General features: G+C 42.2%; 1 protein-coding gene across 1 annotated transcript in view; it reads left to right on the forward strand.

The window, feature by feature from the left end:
• Window positions 1-13,707: 13,707 nt before the first annotated feature.
• The window catches only part of LOC134533690 (zinc finger protein Noc-like), a 40,482-nt gene continuing 34,237 nt past the window's right edge, over window positions 13,708-19,952 (forward strand). The window contains exon 1 of the mRNA XM_063371246.1: window positions 13,708-13,857. Coding sequence (XP_063227316.1) covers window positions 13,795-13,857 — 63 coding nt within the window. The 5' untranslated portion in view covers window positions 13,708-13,794. The remainder of the gene's footprint in view (window positions 13,858-19,952) is intronic.

The following is a 19,952-nucleotide window of genomic DNA, read 5'->3' on the forward strand; positions in this document are numbered from 1 at the left end:
TAAAGCATATTGTCTCTGTCGTCTTGGCCTTATTCTGGTAACTAATTAACTTCTTCTTTTCTGTTGCCTTAAATTTTTCCGCAGCCATGTTTCTATGTTTAAATAGAGTACGTTTGAGTCTGTTCAACAAGAACCCTCGGTCGGCACGGTTTTCTGTGTTTGATTTCAGTAACATTTTCAATTTGTAGTGCAAAGTGGCTGCAAAGTATATTCATATAAATGTCAAATCTCCAGTTTTACTGTGTTATTTCGACCGACGCTTATATTGGAAATTGTAAGCTTAAGATTCAACTTTACCTTGATGCTCAGCCGTGGATTTTACTCGTTTCGTAGATAATTTATCATCTGTTTACAGAGTCTAGGTGAAAGTTTCCTCACATGAGGTGGCTGAATTCGTCGTGCACATAAATATGAAACTATAAATAAGCGTGTCATGAGATCGCCTCTATGGCAGTATGTCCAGTTTTGTCGGAACATAAATTTATATATATTTGTGAAAGCGTGCGCGTCTTGTCTGGTGAGACGGGACGGGAGCAAGGTCGACGCGGTGAACAGCACGTGACATCACTTCGCTGCCTCCGCAGAAAGAAGCGCGCCCGCCTGAGGCAAACTCCCCTCCTCTAACGGGAAGCCTAAGATGTACATCAAGTTTTGTCCCTGCCCGAACACGCCCGAATATTTACCTTCGGCCAACCTCAGGTTTATTTATATATATATTTATATTTCTCTATTTATTTTAAGTAGCTATACTAACCTAACTAACCGTCCATAGTGTTTTAAAGTGTTTTAATGTAGCTAACCTAACCGATCACAATTAATATTTGAATTTATTTTTCCTGCGCAAAAATAAAACAAATCCCGAGGTTGGCCGAAGGTGAATATTCGGGCGTGTTCGGTCAGGGACAGAACTTGATGTGCCTCTTAGACTTCTCTCCTCTAACCTTGGACATTATCAACCAAGAAGGGGCGGGGCGACAGGAAACCTTGGTAGGGGAGGGCTGCGCTGCAGAATGTGGCGGGAAGTTCAGCAGCAGAACGGGAAACGTACTTTATCCAAAGGTAGGGGGTGAAAAACAGAGACAGAAATTCAGATTGCCTGGTGCGCAGCTATGTCCAGTTGAATCTTAATTTGTGATACTGGTGACCGTGAATATTTTTTTTAACCATGCCATTCCTAAATGAGTCTCATGAGGCATGTCGGTTTTTTTATTGTTTTCACCCTTGTTCAATATTATTTATTTATTTATTTAAATTCATTTGTCTCATTTGCATCCTGCCCTTAAGCGGTTTGTGTTATGATCTTGTTATGGCTGCATATTTGTTGTATTGCGTTTCTAGTAGTTCAGTTTGCGGTATTGTTTAAGTGCATGTTCTAACATTTGCTATTTTGGTTTGCGTCCTCATCGTGTGCATGTGCACTCGTAGTATGACGCTTGATGACCAGGGTTCTGTTTAACTCGTCTGGTATGGGCATAAGCCTTGCACCCTGTTCCGTATGTGTGTGGTTCGCATTGCCACAATGCTTGTTTTTGGCATTAATGCCACTTTAATGTTTGTCTTACCTATTACTCGCGTACCGTAATGATGTCACATATACCTATATTTCCTGTGAGTACGCCCATGAATTGTCGATTCGTAAGAAAATGCTTGCAAGTTGTAAGTTGCAAGTGTGCTTGCTAGTTGCACTGTGATTTCCTCGTCTTATAACTTGTTATTAAATTTGAGAGACCCACTGATAAGAACGTCACTATGTCTGAATGCTTGGCCCGTGCCCTGTTTTCTCATTCGACGTGCACTTTATTGTTTAAGGCCCGCCGTGATTCATAAGCATATTCTTGTATTGCTATGTATATTTCTTTTTTCTTAAAGTGTTTCATTATTTGTCTATTCATTTTGACTCTAGTCCTGTGCGTTATTTGTGAGCAAGCCTGATTGGTCGCTATACCTATTGAAGTATTATTATGATTTATTAATAAATTGAAACTTCACTTTAGATACATTTACATTTTACCTTCTTTGGTTTAGTTTATAACATTCAAAGCTACACTGCTTTTAGTCTGCTTGTTCTGTACTTTTTGTGACCCCTCGTTCGCACGCTGATTAAGGTAGATGTTTGCACACTTTGGTTTGGATTCCAGCCATGTCATTTGCAAACTGTCAGATCGTATGTGTAGCCTATGTAGATAAAGTTTCCTTAATGTTTGTCAGTGAACTGTAAAAATAATTTTAAAGAAATGTTTTTTTTTTTAAGTTTCGTCTACTAAAGCGGGAATTTTTTATTTGTTATTTTTTAGTCAACTAATTTTATCTTTATATTTATTTAAAGAATCGAAACAAAAAATTTATTACATTTTTTAAAATGTTTTATACGTTTACGTGTTTCAATGTATGGAAAATCTTTTCCACAAAAATGTTCTACTTATCAATTTTTATTTTAAAATATTAGATATTCATGTATTTATATATATTCTTGAACAACTCATTATAAAACACTTATTAAATCATGTTAATTAAGTTTTAAATACAAAATCCTCTAATCAGAGTAACAGAGGAAATGTAATTAATATATTTTTCACGTGGTATAAATTTTTATAAATGAAATTGAGAAGTTGAACACTTACGTAAAACAATACAGATATTTTACTTGGACCACTAAAATTTGTCTCTGACTGATTGCTTTTTTAAGTTTGCACAATAAAAATAGAATCATGCATGGTACTATTTTACGTGTTGGAATAATACACATATTTCCGATTTCTTATCAGTATATTTATCACCTGGATAATTAAACAGCTATAATACATTTTAAAACAAAAATATAATTTTTATTGGTAGTCTTATTTGGTTTTACATTATATAACTTATAGGCAAGTGCGAGCTTATAAATTATAAACATTTCCTTTGTATTTTGAAAAATTTTTGTTTGTGAATGGGTGTTAAAAATTTACTAAATTATAAATACACAACTACGCTGTATAGATATACCATAAATTAGATATGTAACTACATTTTCCTTTCATCTCGTAATTCAGATAACTACTATATATTTTACAAAAAAACTTTTGGGTGAGTTATATGTTCTGCAAGCACACTACGCATGTTTTAATCAAACACTGTCCCTCTTTCTCTGCTCCAGAGTAAAAGGAGACAACTTACAGACCCAGCCCGGGTTTGCGTCTATTTTGCACAACATTACTGATATCAAAAATTATTTAATTGATGCAACAATTCTGACTTAAAACCCATTATATCAGAGTGTAGGAAAATTCATAAAAAAAACATACACAATTTAAAATAACTTAAAAAAGGAAAGGTAGATGTTTTTTTTTGAAACAGCAGCCCACAAAATATTAATTACTTTTTTTGCAATTAATTTTTAGACTGCCTTCTTATCTTTTTTACAAACTATAAACTTATTTGGAAAACTTATTTTCAAATGCAGACATAACAGACCGTGAAGCAGGTTTCCTAAAAAAAAATATTTTATGTAAACATTCATAAAAAATAAATATAACAAATGTATAAAAAGTTTAATAAAGGCCATGATTACAAGGCTGGTAGCATATCAAATATTATCTAGTACATTCACGTAAATTATGTTATAACTTGGCCACATATCCATTTCAAACAAAAATTATATTACTATAAATAACAATATTTATAAATATGCAAATAAAAACAACACAAAGGAAAAATGTCATAATTCGGGGAGCTCCCTACTTAACTATCGCAAGACGTCTTGCTACTAACGTAATTTACAATGGCAAGAAAAATTACAAACATTACTTTCTCTTTAAAAAAAACCTGATAACTGTTCTGTGCCGGGCAAAGTCTTTATTCGTTAAGCGCACTGCCAACCAGTTTAACAGGCCCTCGACGTTACTAACTCCACAACTTTATCACCGCATTACCAATGCACGCAATACACTCGTGCTAAGTCTTCCAATCTTTGCATTATGTCTACAGGCTTCGACTGCAAGTTTATTGACAGAATCACCACACATTAGCGCACGGCTACTGGTTCAATCTGTTTATTTTATCACCGCGCTACCGACCCCGGGATCCAAACTGCCATTCATAATCATATAAGGCCGAGGCCACTAACTTGTCGTCCTCGGTTCTGCCTCTTACCTGAGCTCTATCCCACATAGCTGCATCTCACTGCTCGGCCGTAAGGCTGTTTTCAGAAGCGAAGCATTCGCGGCCAGAAATCCGCGCAATAGTTTCACTTGCACGGCATAGCACTCTTCTCTCACTTGGTCGTTCACGGAGTTATCATGCAGCACACCGCGTGTGGACGTAAAGACACGTGAAAGTATTTCATGTCATGCACCGCTATTATAAACCCGGTGCCCTAAGCGCACACGCAACAGCGCTCTGTGTCCATCTCGCCGGCCAAGTCATCGCTGTCTGAACTGCCGCGGTCAACCACCACTGACGTCACGCTCTCTGCCAACGCCGAACTCACAGTTCTGAGCCCGATTCATTTATCCTAACAGTCCAAACATTTTTGTTCCCTGATATATACGTAGCACAAAATTATAAATGAAAAGTTAATAAAAAAACTTAATAAAAAATATTGCCAAGATTTTATATATTACAAGCTTACACTTGACTTAAATTTCTAGAGGCAGCTAAAACATTATGGAAGCGGTGGCCTTTAGCCTGATCCTATTGGCCAAACAGGAATAAAAAGGGTAATAAACCATTTAAATTAAAATATTTAAAATAGAAACAATTAACCTGAAACTATACTGTAACAAAAAAAATAATACAGAAATATATGATCGTCTTAAAAACATAATTAGAAGAATAAATGTGCTGGAAATGCCACAACACCTATCACCGACTTATAAAAATTGAAAAACGTCTATAATAAACTGCAGTCTTGTCTGCAGAAATTTATTGGTCATAAAGAAAAGAAAAAAAAGTCGGTGAAGTCTGGGTGGCAAAGCATGAAGAAAAAAATTTAGCTCGCAATAAAAGATGATGTTCACGTTAAATATATGCACAGTTTTATCTCTTGAAGTCACAGGAGATGGTGGCTGGCTGTCTCAGGCTCATTGGCGAGAGCAATCCTCTGGATGTGACCGCTAGGACACTGCGCTCTGTGAGAATTTTGTAGAACTACTTGAAGATATTTTACACGGCCCTATAAATCGTTTGCGGACTCCTAACTAGCGATTACTCTAATAATACGCTGAGAGCATATTAGTAGGTCTGTTTCCGTATTTGTTTTTAAATTTGTATTTTAATGAGAGTGAAAATACTTAAGCACGTGCGTTATAATAATTTTTATGAATGAATTATCAGGTACAAGTTATTGAAAACACTCAATAGATTGGCACTACTCCCTTAAATTTACTTCTCCGCCATATATATTATGGTTATAACTAAAATTCGATAGTTTCAATATACATTATGACAAGACTGCTCACCATTTCCAAGCCTTGCGCTTAGAAGCGATACTGTGCTAGAAGCACCAGAGAGAATCGCTCATATCCCGCCTCACTTGCAAAAAAACTCCCCTGACTAAACAGATCCTTAATTGTAACTGTGAGTCCTTGTATTTCCTCTCTACAGTACGTACAAATTTTTGCAAAGAAAATTTTTTTTTTTCATGACATATCATGTTTCTGTGGTCTGCATTTAGTGTTTAAACTTTTATTTAAATAAAATATTTATCTTTTACGTTCTATAAGCAAACAACACGACCCTTCTCTACCGCCGTAGTTCTGTGTACAAGTCGTTTTACAGAGTGTAATAACTGTAGTCCCGCTCTTGGCAGCCACAGAGGCGACGCGCTAGGTGGCAGTACAAGGAGACTGCACAAGGTCGCGCGGGTCTCCGCTCTGAAGGGAGCGGCGACGAGACCGCTGAAAGGGGAGTGTTGGGCTGCACGCCGCCGCATCAGGACTGCCAGTAGAGTCGCTGGCGCAGACGGGCCGAGGGGAGGGGTAAAGGATGCGCACAGAGGTGCCGACGCGCTAGGTGGCAGTACAAGGAGACTGCACAAGGTCGCGCGGGTCTCCCGCTCTGAAGGGAGCAGCGACGAGACCGCTGAAAGGGGAGTGTTGGGCTGCATGCCGCCGCATCAGGACTGCCAGTAGAGTCGCTGGCGCAGACGGGCCGAGGGGAGGGGTAAAGGATGCTCACAGAGGTGCCGACGCGCTAGGTGGCAGTACAAGGAGACTGCACAAGGTCGCGCGGGTCTCCCGCTCTGAAGGGAGCAGCGACGAGACCGCTGAAAGGGGAGTGTTGGGCTGCACGCCGCCGCATCAGGACTGCCAGTAGAGTCGCTGGCGCAGACGGGCCGAGGGGAGGGGTAAAGGATGCGCACAGAGGTGCCGACGCGCTAGGTGGCAGAACAAGGAGACTGCACAAGGTCGCGCGGGTCTCCCGCTCTGAAGGGAGCGGCGACGAGACCGCTGAAAGGGGAGTGTTGGGCTGCACGCCGCCGCATCAGGACTGCCAGTAGAGTCGCTGGCGCAGACGGGCCGAGGGGAGGGGTAAAGGATGCGCACAGAGGTGCCGACGCGCTAGGTGGCAGTACAAGGAGACTGCACAAGGTCGCGCGGGTCTCCCGCTCTGAAGGGAGCAGCGACGAGACCGCTGAAAGGGGAGTGTTGGGCTGCACGCCGCCGCATCAGGACTGCCAGTAGAGTCGCTGGCGCAGACGGGCCGAGGGGAGGGGTAAAGGATGTGCACAGAGGTGCCGACGCGCTAGGTGGCAGTACAAGGAGACTGCACAAGGTCGCGCGGGTCTCCCGCTCTGAAGGGAGCAGCGACGAGACCGCTGAAAGGGGAGTGTTGGGCTGCACGCCGCCGCATCAGGACTGCCAGTAGAGTCGCTGGCGCAGACGGGCCGAGGGGAGGGGTAAAGGATGCTCACAGAGGTGCCGACGCGCTAGGTGGCAGTACAAGGAGACTGCACAAGGTCGCGCGGGTCTCCCGCTCTGAAGGGAGCAGCGACGAGACCGCTGAAAGGGGAGTGTTGGGCTGCACGCCGCCGCATCAGGACTGCCAGTAGAGTCGCTCGCGCAGACGGGCCGAGGGGAGGGGTAAAGGATGCGCACAGAGGTGCCGACGCGCTAGGTGGCAGTACAAGGAGACTGCACAAGGTCGCGCGGGTCTCCCGCTCTGAAGGGAGCAGCGACGAGACCGCTGAAAGGGGAGTGTTGGGCTGCACGCCGCCGCATCAGGACTGCCAGTAGAGTCGCTCGCGCAGACGGGCCGAGGGGAGGGGTAAAGGATGCTCACAGAGGTGCCGACGCGCTAGGTGGCAGTACAAGGAGACTGCACAAGGTCGCGCGGGTCTCCCGCTCTGAAGGGAGCAGCGACGAGACCGCTGAAAGGGGAGTGTTGGGCTGCATGCCGCCGCATCAGGACTGCCAGTAGAGTCGCTGGCGCAGACGGGCCGAGGGGAGGGGTAAAGGATGCGCACAGAGGTGCCGACGCGCTAGGTGGCAGAACAAGGAGACTGCACAAGGTCGCGCGGGTCTCCCGCTCTGAAGGGAGCAGCGACGAGACCGCTGAAAGGGGAGTGTTGGGCTGCACGCCGCCGCATCAGGACTGCCAGTAGAGTCGCTGGCGCAGACGGGCCGAGGGGAGGGGTAAAGGATGCGCACAGAGGTGCCGACGCGCTAGGTGGCAGTACAAGGAGACTGCACAAGGTCGCGCGGGTCTCCCGCTCTGAAGGGAGCAGCGACGAGACCGCTGAAAGGGGAGTGTTGGGCTGCACGCCGCCGCATCAGGACTGCCAGTAGAGTCGCTGGCGCAGACGGGCCGAGGGGAGGGGTAAAGGATGCTCACAGAGGTGCCGACGCGCTAGGTGGCAGTACAAGGAGACTGCACAAGGTCGCGCGGGTCTCCCGCTCTGAAGGGAGCAGCGACGAGACCGCTGAAAGGGGAGTGTTGGGCTGCACGCCGCCGCATCAGGACTGCCAGTAGAGTCGCTGGCGCAGACGGGCCGAGGGGAGGGGTAAAGGATGTGCACAGAGGTGCCGACGCGCTAGGTGGCAGTACAAGGAGACTGCACAAGGTCGCGCGGGTCTCCCGCTCTGAAGGGAGCAGCGACGAGACCGCTGAAAGGGGAGTGTTGGGCTGCACGCCGCCGCATCAGGACTGCCAGTAGAGTCGCTGGCGCAGACGGGCCGAGGGGAGGGGTAAAGGATGCTCACAGAGGTGCCGACGCGCTAGGTGGCAGTACAAGGAGACTGCACAAGGTCGCGCGGGTCTCCCGCTCTGAAGGGAGCGGCGACGAGACCGCTGAAAGGGGAGTGTTGGGCTGCACGCCGCCGCATCAGGACTGCCAGTAGAGTCGCTGGCGCAGACGGGCCGAGGGGAGGGGTAAAGGATGTGCACAGAGGTGCCGACGCGCTAGGTGGCAGTACAAGGAGACTGCACAAGGTCGCGCGGGTCTCCCGCTCTGAAGGGAGCAGCGACGAGACCGCTGAAAGGGGAGTGTTGGGCTGCACGCCGCCGCATCAGGACTGCCAGTAGAGTCGCTGGCGCAGACGGGCCGAGGGGAGGGGTAAAGGATGCGCACAGAGGTGCCGACGCGCTAGGTGGCAGAACAAGGAGACTGCACAAGGTCGCGCGGGTCTCCGCTCTGAAGGGAGCAGCGACGAGACCGCTGAAAGGGGAGTGTTGGGCTGCACGCCGCCGCATCAGGACTGCCAGTAGAGTCGCTGGCGCAGACGGGCCGAGGGGAGGGGTAAAGGATGCTCACAGAGGTGCCGACGCGCTAGGTGGCAGTACAAGGAGACTGCACAAGGTCGCGCGGGTCTCCCGCTCTGAAGGGAGCAGCGACGAGACCGCTGAAAGGGGAGTGTTGGGCTGCACGCCGCCGCATCAGGACTGCCAGTAGAGTCGCTGGCGCAGACGGGCCGAGGGGAGGGGTAAAGGATGCGCACAGAGGTGCCGACGCGCTAGGTGGCAGTACAAGGAGACTGCACAAGGTCGCGCGGGTCTCCCGCTCTGAAGGGAGCAGCGACGAGACCGCTGAAAGGGGAGTGTTGGGCTGCACGCCGCCGCATCAGGACTGCCAGTAGAGTCGCTGGCGCAGACGGGCCGAGGGGAGGGGTAAAGGATGCGCAGAGAGCTGTCATGTGTCGGCGGAGCTGTTCAGGCATTCAGTCCGGCGGCGGGGGGCGCGCCCGGCCATAAACAAATCGAGAGGAGGATTTTCGCGAGCGTGGGCGGGACGATTCAAGGAAGAAAATAAGGAGGGGGAGGAGTTGGAAGCCCTCTCAAACACTCGTGTGTTTTGTACTCCCCGTGGTGCCTCGTTAATTACCCTAACCCCCTTTTTTTTGTCTTTCGTGGTTCCGAAGCCATCTCTGCGCGGGGTTTGGACCACGGGGGTCGCTATCGGGCCGACGGACAGCGAGGGGCGGGTCCCGCGGCGACCCATAATGGCCGCCATTGTCTCGGCACGCACCGGCGCAGCGGCGCAGCGAGAGACGCCGTCGAAACCCGTCGACAGCGTGCTGAGTCAGCTGATTCCAGCTCCTAAATGCGCACACGCTCTGAAATATGAGCTGTGGGAGGTAAATAACCCGGCTCAAAAATGTTTTCCCACCACTTTGATTGAGTGCAAGCAAGTGACCAACTGGTTACTGCGAACAAATAAAAGAACGTATTTGAAGAAACCAAAACACACACTTTACTGTACAAAACCGTATCAAACGCCAGAAATACGGAATAGTAAATATTATTTGTGCAAAATGACTGAGTAGCACAAAACATTTTTCAATGATATATTTGCTACAAGTTCTAGGTAACAAGGACTAGGAAAAAATGGGACAAATGTAGTTGGACAAAAGTAATAGAAATAGCCTATTATGGATTCAGGTAGAAAAAGAAATTGCGTAAAACAGGCGAACCTCTTGTACGAAAAACTTAATTCACTCGTAGCAGTGAGAGAAAGCATCAGTGGGGAAAATAAGGAAACAAATTGATAACAACATCAAGCCGGGAATTGAAACTAGCTAGGCCTTATTATTTCCTTTGAAAATGTTTGTGTTTATAATGTTGGAAATATTTGTTTTGCTCTTATCATAGTATGAATTAATATTAGATTTTTTATTAGAAACCTTTATTTCTTCTATGATTTTTATTGTAACACAAAAGCCTGAGTTATAATAAGAAAGGAATGATTTGTTGTACTGAAAATACACAGACCAATTTGGCTTCTTAGGTGATTTGAAGGGTGCAAATGACAAATAGGAGGATATACTAACTGAAGGACAAACCTTATAAACGGAGCATGAGTTTTAGTGGCTGATCGTTAGTCTCTGAACATTTGTCGCGTTGTTATACTGTTACAAAATGCAGTAAATTAACTGAATTTTCAACGAAGAATAGTCTGCACCTTTAATAAACGAATTGTTCTTTGTTTCGCTTAAACTTCGACATTTTTCGACTTCAACTGTTTGTGTCCCTTGCAAGCCGGGCAAATATGCACGTGGAAATAAGAGAAGGTTCAGTGCGGTAGACGTAACCAGTTTTGAAGGTTTTTTTTTATTATTCCGAAATTATGCTTGTGAGTTTATGTTGGGAAAAAGTGAACTAAGTTCCCGTAAACGTACGGAGCTATCTGTGAATTTCTGTAAATATCTCTGCATGGATTTCAAACAGTAGGTACAGCACTGTTAGCTAATTGAAGTTGAAAATATTCAACATTCACCGCTCAATCACAGTGCGGAAACTAAGCATGACTAGTTATAAATTTACAAATCATAATTTTTTTTCTAACATGGTATAATGTGAGCTCTACAATACCTACGAAAGTATGCGAGAGACCACACATTTAAGGTCTATCTACACCGTGTACTCTGAAAATCATTCCGAATGATGACCAAAGTTCATTGATTGCTATACATTCTGCAATGCTGCTTCGTTGAGCGTAAATCTCGGGAAAGGTGGTTGGGGGGGGGGGGGGGGCTGTTTGCCGCTTTCCCCCTGGTGACGATGAAAAGTGATGTGTTGCAAATGGAGCAAGAGTGGAAGGAATAGCTTGGGGAAACGGAAACACCTCGAGAAAAACAACAGATCCGCAGCACCATCCGCCAAGTTTCCCACTTGTGAAAAATCGTGGTTCCACCAACCGGGAATTGAGTCCGGATTACCTTTGTGGAAGGGGAGAGATCTGATCTCTCTTAGAACTCTGTCAGGAAGTTTTTATAGAATAGGTGTAAACTGTCAGCTGTAACTAAAAATTGCATCTATATTGTGAGTCAGACTATCTATACCCCCGTTTGCACAGGAATGCTATTACTAATGTGATCAGCATAGTAATTTGACGGCCCAAATACCCAACGACAGTAAGCCATTAACAATCATCTTAAATTACACTAGTCAATAAATAAGTTAATTAATTTATTAACCTGCAGCTTTATAGTATGTAGAAACTGTATTTATTTATGTTTTGTTTGTGATTACCAACTAATGTAATTATAGGAAACAAAATTTGATATATCATTAGTTCTTTTTGTTGCTTTTATTCATGTAGTTTTTTATTTAAGTAAGTAAACTAATTTATTTTGTGTTATAGTAAATTATTTATCTTTGAGAGTGACGTGAAAATTTTACAATTTGCCTTATTTTCAACTCTAATGATTTAACGGAACTATAGTTGTGTTACGTGATTGTACATAACTTCATTTTATTTATTGTAAGGTTCAATTAAGACAATGTGTTCCATATATATTTACTTACACTGAAGAAGAGAAAGGTATAGAAGAAGACTAAGCGGCTAGTTTAGGACTTGACTTGACACTTTTAGAGTACCTTGTAGCAAACGATGACATTATATTACCAAGGTTTCCTGCATGCACAGTTCAACAAGCACTTTCAGTATTTTGTCACACCTTAGCTGACTTACATAAAAAAAACTGTATTATAAAAGTAGATTGAGTATTTCAGCAATGTAAATTTCAATGTTTGTAAACTGATTTTCTTCACGTTACATCTTAAAGTATTTTAATTACAGTTTACATAGCCATGCCTAAAAAAGAATTAATAGAACTTAATAAAATCGAAGGGTTTGTAATTGTCGGGACATTTCATATTAAATATTATTCATATTAGCAATATAAGTAGGCTACCTCCAAAACGATGCTATTGACTTTAAAATTATACCAATTTGAGTAAGTAACATTAGGATTTATATATTCTTAATTTTATTGTGCTATCTCAAAAACGTTGCAAAAATAAGAGTATTTATCATTAAAAACTAAAATCAAATAATATTACTTCTATTTTAGGTAAGATAAAAATATATTGATTTGTAAATATATTATAAAATGAATATAAAATAAATAATATGAAAAATGTATTAATTAGGTAATAAAATGACTGTAATTGTAAATTGCTAAATACACCCCATGAAATAACTTAAATTGTTATGAAATTATTTATATTTTAAAATTATATTGAAATCTATTTTAAAACTATTTTATTGTTATCATCAACTTAGAAGAAAGTAGATTAATTATCATTTATATGTAGCATGCCGTCGAGTTGGCGTGATTCTATTATGTTGTTCGTGCTTGCTTCTGAGCGTAAAACAAGTTTACGAGGGAGCTTTAAAGTAACTTTAACTTTATGGTACACGTCACTAAACAGTAATCTTTTCAATGTTTTTTTTTTTAAATCCGATTAAAGTTTTTAATCTCATTCTTTCCCCACAAACAAATTCGCTGAAACAGCGAGTTATTTCAATAAATATTCGGCGTTAAAAACTATAACAAACTCAAGGACGGAATATTCCATATTTCGCACACGATACAACATGTCACCACGCATAGCTCGAGCTCCTTCAAAGGAAGGAAACAAAGCTAGCGCACGCGCTGGCAAGATGAAAGAACGCTGCCAGTTCATTAGGCCGTATTATTTATTAAGAAACGCCGCGGAGGTGAGGTCGCAGGCACAAAGCGAGCGCGCACCTACAGCCGCGGGCAACACGAACAGCGCGGCGACAATAATCACACTTCAGGTCCGGGCCCTCATTAGCCGCGTCCCTCACGCACGCAGCGCGAGTGCTCTTTTATCTTTTTCATCCCGCGCGGGCTCACACAATGGGCGCACGCGAGTTTCTGTTTACCAACCAGCCACCAAACACAAAAGAACTGTGCTTCATTTTACGACCTCTCTCCTTCTCCCCCACGCGTGTTCGTTTGTCTCACCCTCTCATCTTTCATCATTAACACGCCCTTTTTCTTACCTGACTCCTGATTGGAGCTGCTTAATTTGCTCTTTCTCTGTTTGCCTTTTTCGTTCTTCTGCCCTCTGGTGCCCGCAGTACGAGCTAAAAGAATAAAATAAAAAAAATAACGGCTGTTGGACTGATAAAGGAGGAGGAATTCGTTACTAACGTGTCTTTTAGTAAACGTCAGTAGGGGTTGGAGCGCGGCGGTATCAGCGCCGGGAGGTCTGTGACACTGGATGTCCGTGTAAATAGCGCTCTATCACCTTCTCCCCCAGAGGCGCGGCGGTCGGGGTGAAGATAAACGGCGAGTTACGGGAGGAGACGGAGGAGGAGGTGTGGGAGTGTCTCGCCGCCTCCAGGCGAGAAGTGCCGCGCCGCTGGAGGGGGAGGAGGGGCGGGAGGTACCGAGGGGAGGGAGGCGGGTCATGACGTAACCCCTGCCCTCCCTCCCCCTCCGGCGCCGTCGTGCTTGACGCCGCTCAATCCTCGACAGGCTGCGGTCGCGTCGACAGCCGGGCTCGTGTGCGATGCAGGCGACCGCCGAGTAGTGCTCGCGCCGCGAGTGACAGCCCGCCGACACCATGTTGACCTCCAGTGCGAACCAGTACCTCAGACCGGAATACCTCACACCGCTCCCGACCACGGTGAGTGTCTTCGCCGGCTTTAGAGAGTGGGTCTTTGAGCATTGCGTGCACGGTTAGGTCTGGATTGCGTTCTAGATAAACAATCACGATTTGTGTTTTAATTATATACATGTATGACCAATATGCTAACTCTTTATGTAGATATATATTAATTTAATACAAGTTCTTGAATTAAAGTTGTCAATGCTTCAGAGATTCAGTAATGTGCTAACATTTCTATAGTATTTTTACGTTAATACAACTATTCTAGGACATTTTGGGTTCGCAGATGCAGTATATTCGTTGTTAGAGTAATGAATGATTAAAACTTTTTTTTCTTAACGACGTTGTTCTCGTGTGTAAACGCTGCACTAACGAGAGGGCGCGGCAAGGGGTAACGCAACCAGGCAAGCGTGGAGCCAAGGCAGTTGCGTAGGTCGTGCCCGCGGTGCGTACGCGCTGCGCCGCCGCTGCGAATGGCCGCCCAGTCCAGCGCAGTTACACTAGACGAGCTCGCCTGCGTCTCGCCCAGTGTAATCACTGCCTCTCGCTTTCCTCGCGACTAGCTGGCTGTCGGTCGCTGTTTACCTACCTGATAAATAAGAAAGAATATTATGGTCGCATTTAAGTTTTAATTTAAAATAAATAAGAATAGGAAATGTTAGCGGAGTTTAATACCTTCACATGTTAACGAGCTTTTTTCGTCGTCGAGAGACTGTTAAATTTGCCCAGTGTAATTAAAGCTTTAGGTACTAAATCTCCTGTAGATGTTCATACCCGACATTTTATTATGAAACCTTTGTAAACGGTACGTTTAACAGTTAGCTGAAATATAATATAATTTTTCGATCTACCAGCAAGAGTGAACTATTTAAATTAAATATTCTCCGGGTTAATGCATAATAAGTGTTTTAGCAATAAATAAGCTTTTAAGAGAACAATGCATTACACTTTACGTCCTCCAGTGGCTAAACAAGAGCTAAGCGGGTTTGCAAGCCAATAAATTTATCTAATATAAAATTAATATTCTTTAGAGCTGACAAAATTTTCATAATGTAAATCCTTCAAATTTTTTTTTTAACTTTGTGCTCTTGGAACCCTTATGCCCTCGATTGCACACAGACTTCAGCATTCCACGCCATCTTATGATTTAGCGTTTTTTTTTTAAGCATAAAATATTCGCCGCCACAAATAAGCAATACGCAGGTCTGAAAATGTGTAATTTATTTTAATTTTTTTACATCCCCTTATCTTTTTAGCCTGCATACGTTATGACAAGTTCTCATTAAAATTATAAATAGTTTTTCTTTACACACTTAAAAACTCGAATAAATCGTAGATTTGTATCAGTTACTGGTTAGTTATTTGATATTTTTACAGATTGTTATATATTTGAATTTTGAGTGTTTTCGTTCAAATTCGGTCACACATTGTTTGAGTTTGAGGCATGGATAAAGTAATATCAAAGGTCTTGTTACCTACAAGAATATATGTATTTATTTTTAAATTTTTAATAACACAAAAAATCCCGATAGTGTTTTTAGCAACTGTCAGCTGTGGTTAGTACAAAATAAACAGAAGATAGTTTTATTAGTCAATATTTGGAATTTAACTCTTAATAAATTTGGGATTGTACTACCTTCAATTATGATGGCAATTCCATTGTTCTTGTATTATACAAGGGCTGAGTAGACCGAGTAGATGATGAAATCTAATCACTAGGGGCATGCACTTTTCGCGAAAAGATTCCGAGACTAGCTGAAAATTAAAACACTGTAGCATTGTCTGTATTTCGTGATTGGATGAGTTTATTTTAGTTACATCTAATATCAGTACAACCAATCACAGTAATTCAATACGGAAGCAAATGCGTCCTGAGTGGCTCGGTCAAATATGGCAACGACTTCTCCCACAGACGGCCACTAATCAGAAGAAGGAAACTGCTGGTGTGGGTATACCTTGTTGCAGTCTAATAAGAGTTTAGATTTTTTTCGCGAAAAATGCCTGCCCCTACTAATCAACAAAAGACCTCAAAAACTAACAATATTATTCAACGAGAGGCTGGAATGTATATAGCTGTACACCAAATGCGTTTTCATTGGACCTTACGTAGTTACAACACGCTCCGAAGGAAAAAAAAACAGTTATGAACTTAAATTTCTAATGACCCAATCACAATTCTCATTCGATGGTAGAATGTGGCATCAGCCAATGGCAAACAGACCCCGATCTGTTGTGTACCAGTGTGTGGAGTTCAGTCTAGTACATGGAAAAACATAACGAATTTAATGGCTTCTTCTTATTACATATAGTGCGCACCTTAATTAATTTTTTTTTCACAATTTACAAGAACAAAAGTGTTTATAACTCTCATAAACCTAAAACTGTAATTACTTAATGCACTTACAAATACATTAAAAAATAAAACATTTCAAATAATACGTAAACGTTTCGAAATAAAACTGATTTTAGAATCAATTGTGATTTTTTAACTTAAGTACAAAACTTTCTTATTCAGTTTCACAAATATTTTTTTGCACAGGCTTTAAAGATACCTGACGAGAATACAACGCGCAACTCATATAAAAAACACAGTTAAAACATAGTTGGAGTAAAAATAATATATGTAATGAGTTAATTTTTAATATTTACTGGCACTGTACAATTGTTTTTGATCCGCGGTGACAAATATCTTCGCGCAATAGCAATTCCAAAACATTCTATAATAACGCCACGGGGTTCCTCTTAAATTACTTTCAGCTATAAAATAGCATGACTATATCGGTTGCATTGTTTAAATGTAACATGAACGCTTAAAAGTCATATTTTCACGGTCTGTACGGGTAATCGAAAATTGAAGTGTAAAATATTACTTTGATATGCACAGCAAATGAATTTCTTTTGTCAGGTGTTTATTAATTTAGGTTCGCTAATTTAAAACAAATAAACTATTTAAAAAAATAGGCAATCAGACCATTGTTTATTATTTCTAAAACAAACTACAGCGTTAAAAAAAAGTACCGTGTGATGTGGACAGAACCTTCTCTTATTTCATGTTAACATTTTGCCTTTTTGTCTAGGATATAGATTTGTATCGTCTGAAAGGCGTGTACCCTCAAAGGTGCCTCTCACAGCCGCAGAATTAAGTGTTACTGATAGTGCGTAGAGTTAATCATTTGAGCTGAAATTCCAAAAAAAAAAAAAAATTTCCATCAAGATTTTAATTTTGAAAACCGTTAAAAAACTATGTTTTCTGTAGAAAAGCTTTAATTTTTTTTACAAGTTGAAAAATTGGAAAACATTGTAAACTAGCCGATTGAATATTTTTTTTTAAACTGCAAGTAAAGCAATTTAAATTTTAAAACGCACTGTTATGTGTGTAAAACTGACGCGTTATAACAAGAAATTCCTTTTTTAAAAGTATTTTACATGGCACGGCAGTGCAGGCTCAGATACCTAAGATCAGGGGGCTCTTGTACCACATGATACAGCTGTTAGTCACGATGTGTCATCGAACTCGCTGCCTTGACTACATGAACACGACACGTTTAACGATCAAATTATCTGAACGAGCCGTCCATATAAACAGACCAAGCGTGGATTTATTTTTGTGTTAAACGCTAACTAGTGCCACGTACTAAGTTTTAATTTTCTGTGTAACAGAAAAATTTTCTGCAAGTAACAAGTCAACAAAATATTTTTTGTAAAACGTTTATGTACGTATATTTTCTCTGTTTGGCATCTGCATCAATGACAGCCCGTGGGGTAAGTTGAGTCAATTATGTCGCAAGCGAAAAGTAAAATAAAATAGCTAAGTGGGTAAAGAGAAGAAATCAACGAGAGTACATCTACAATAATTAAGATATCAAAATACTTGCCGAAAACACGTATGACAGCAGCAACGCTCTAAGGCATGTATGCATAAACAGCATACTTGCTATACTGGCGCTCTCGCATAATTCCGTAGTCGTAGACTTGCACACGTTGTAATTGCCTATCCAGTTGTATTTCAAATTAAATGTAAAGAAAAGAATTGGTGTTGTTCGTGATGCATAGCAGTTATCAAAATATATTTGATTTTGAAAATTTGTATGAAACTTCGAAGAGCATTGTTCCAGGTATCAATTGTTCTGCGTAATATATCCAATTGTATTTTAAACGTGAAATATTAAATTAAAGTAAAAAAAATTGGTTGTCTGTAAAGTCGGTGTACGGAAGATAGTTTAACGTGACAACTTCATAGCAAAACATTGATGAAATGTTTGCATACTTTATGAATAAAATTGAATCATTTTTATTTTAATAATAAAAGAATAAATACTTGAAGTTATACTAGTAATCAGATTTTTAAAATGCAAGAATAATGAACCTTTATTGCCGAAATTGTTGTTGTAATATGCAATGAAAACCACATTAGCTTTTCACTTTACTTTATGAACAGTCGAGTGGAAGAGAGATAGATGCGGCGCAAGCGTACAATGAGCGTAACGGGACACTTTTTAGTGCGTGCAGCCGGCGTTCATCGATTCATTAGACGTTGTCACGTCAAAAATTAATGTGTTTGTGATTTGATACCGTACAATTACCTGAATATGGTTTTGATTTTGAAGATGTGCATTATAGAGATTTGTTACATACTGGATAGGCGATAAGGAATGTTATCCCCGGGGATAATAATTGTTCCGTGGAACTTATGCCGTTTAAATACTCATGCGCCCTACAAATGGCCTTCCCTGTGTGAAGTCTCGCTTGCAACGCGCACGGCGGCCGCAGAGCGCGACGCAGTGAAGTGCTCGGATGAGCCGCGACGGTCACCCTGCACCGACGGGCGGTGATGTGCGTGCGGACGCCCCCCGCCATCATCGGGGCTTCCCTTTGTCGAGGCCCTGCCGTCCCGGTCCGAGCCTAACGGCCCGAGTGCACGCGAGGGCCGCCCAGGACTGGTTCGGGGCGCGCCGCGAACACAGTTCACGGCTGCGGCCATAGAGTAACGACGAGACAGACTGCGCGCTGTCATGTTCTCGGGCCCGCGGAACTCTCAGCTCAACGAATGTGAGTCATGGCTAGAGACCTGCGAAATTTTGCGATTTCAAATCCCTAAAGGATAGACTCCATGATCCTCTATGCACTCGTGCAAATTACATCTGCTGATTGGTTACCGACTCGTAACACCTTTTGACTGGAATGATCGTGATTCGCTAATTCTTCTGTTAAAGATTTTTCATTGGCCCAGAGTCCTTCAGATAAACTGTGGCCCAATCACTAAAGCAAAATAATGTCAAAAGTATTTGAACTCTATCCTATCGCGAAATGAATCCGCGAATTTTACATGTCTCTATCATGGCGTACAGTTGAAGCATTGCCCAAGTTATAAATACATGTATAGCAATCTGAGCAAGTTTAAATAAATATTAGTTTTCTGTTTTCTGCGAATTTTAGCCTACGTAAAATTTTTGAAGAACGTTAAATTACATCTTAAGGCTTGGTCTCGAATTATTATTGTCATTTATTTTATTAGAGGGCTTGTGCTAATATTTCAACTCGATACCTCTGCCGCAATTATTATCAACAATTTTTCACTCAGTTTAATTTACTAACAGGTTTAAAAAGCCGCAAAAGTGATGATAATTACAAGGACTTGCGCGCCTTTTTACACCCATTATATTACCAAGTGAATATCTTTTGATAATATTTGTGGCAGAAAAACACATGCAAGAGGTGTATAGAGTTAAAATCCTAGAAATATCCCATAAATAAAAGTAGTGACAAAAATAAAAACCAACATGGCGTGTGAACAGAGCCTAACATGCGATAGTTCAGTGATAATTTACGGGTGTGAGGTAACCGCCTGTAAGCAAATGCAAGCGGAGGCGGCTCCAGGGAGGGAAAAGGCACCACGTCGACAGCTTTCATTTTCATTTTACTTGTTTGTCAAGCTTTCTTTGAAAAATTACGGGAATAAACGAGAAAAGGATCATTTAAATGGTAACTAGCATGTAATTCAAAGTGCTGGTCACAATGCCCTTCGATTTGAATTGGGTTTTCCGGATTGCGTATTAGAAAAAAAAAACTTTCAAAGATTATATTGCCTCATTTATTGACGCGGTTTCAACTGA

Source organism: Bacillus rossius, chromosome 7 (assembly GCF_032445375.1).
Source record: "Bacillus rossius redtenbacheri isolate Brsri chromosome 7, Brsri_v3, whole genome shotgun sequence".
NCBI lineage: Eukaryota > Metazoa > Arthropoda > Insecta > Phasmatodea > Bacillidae > Bacillus > Bacillus rossius.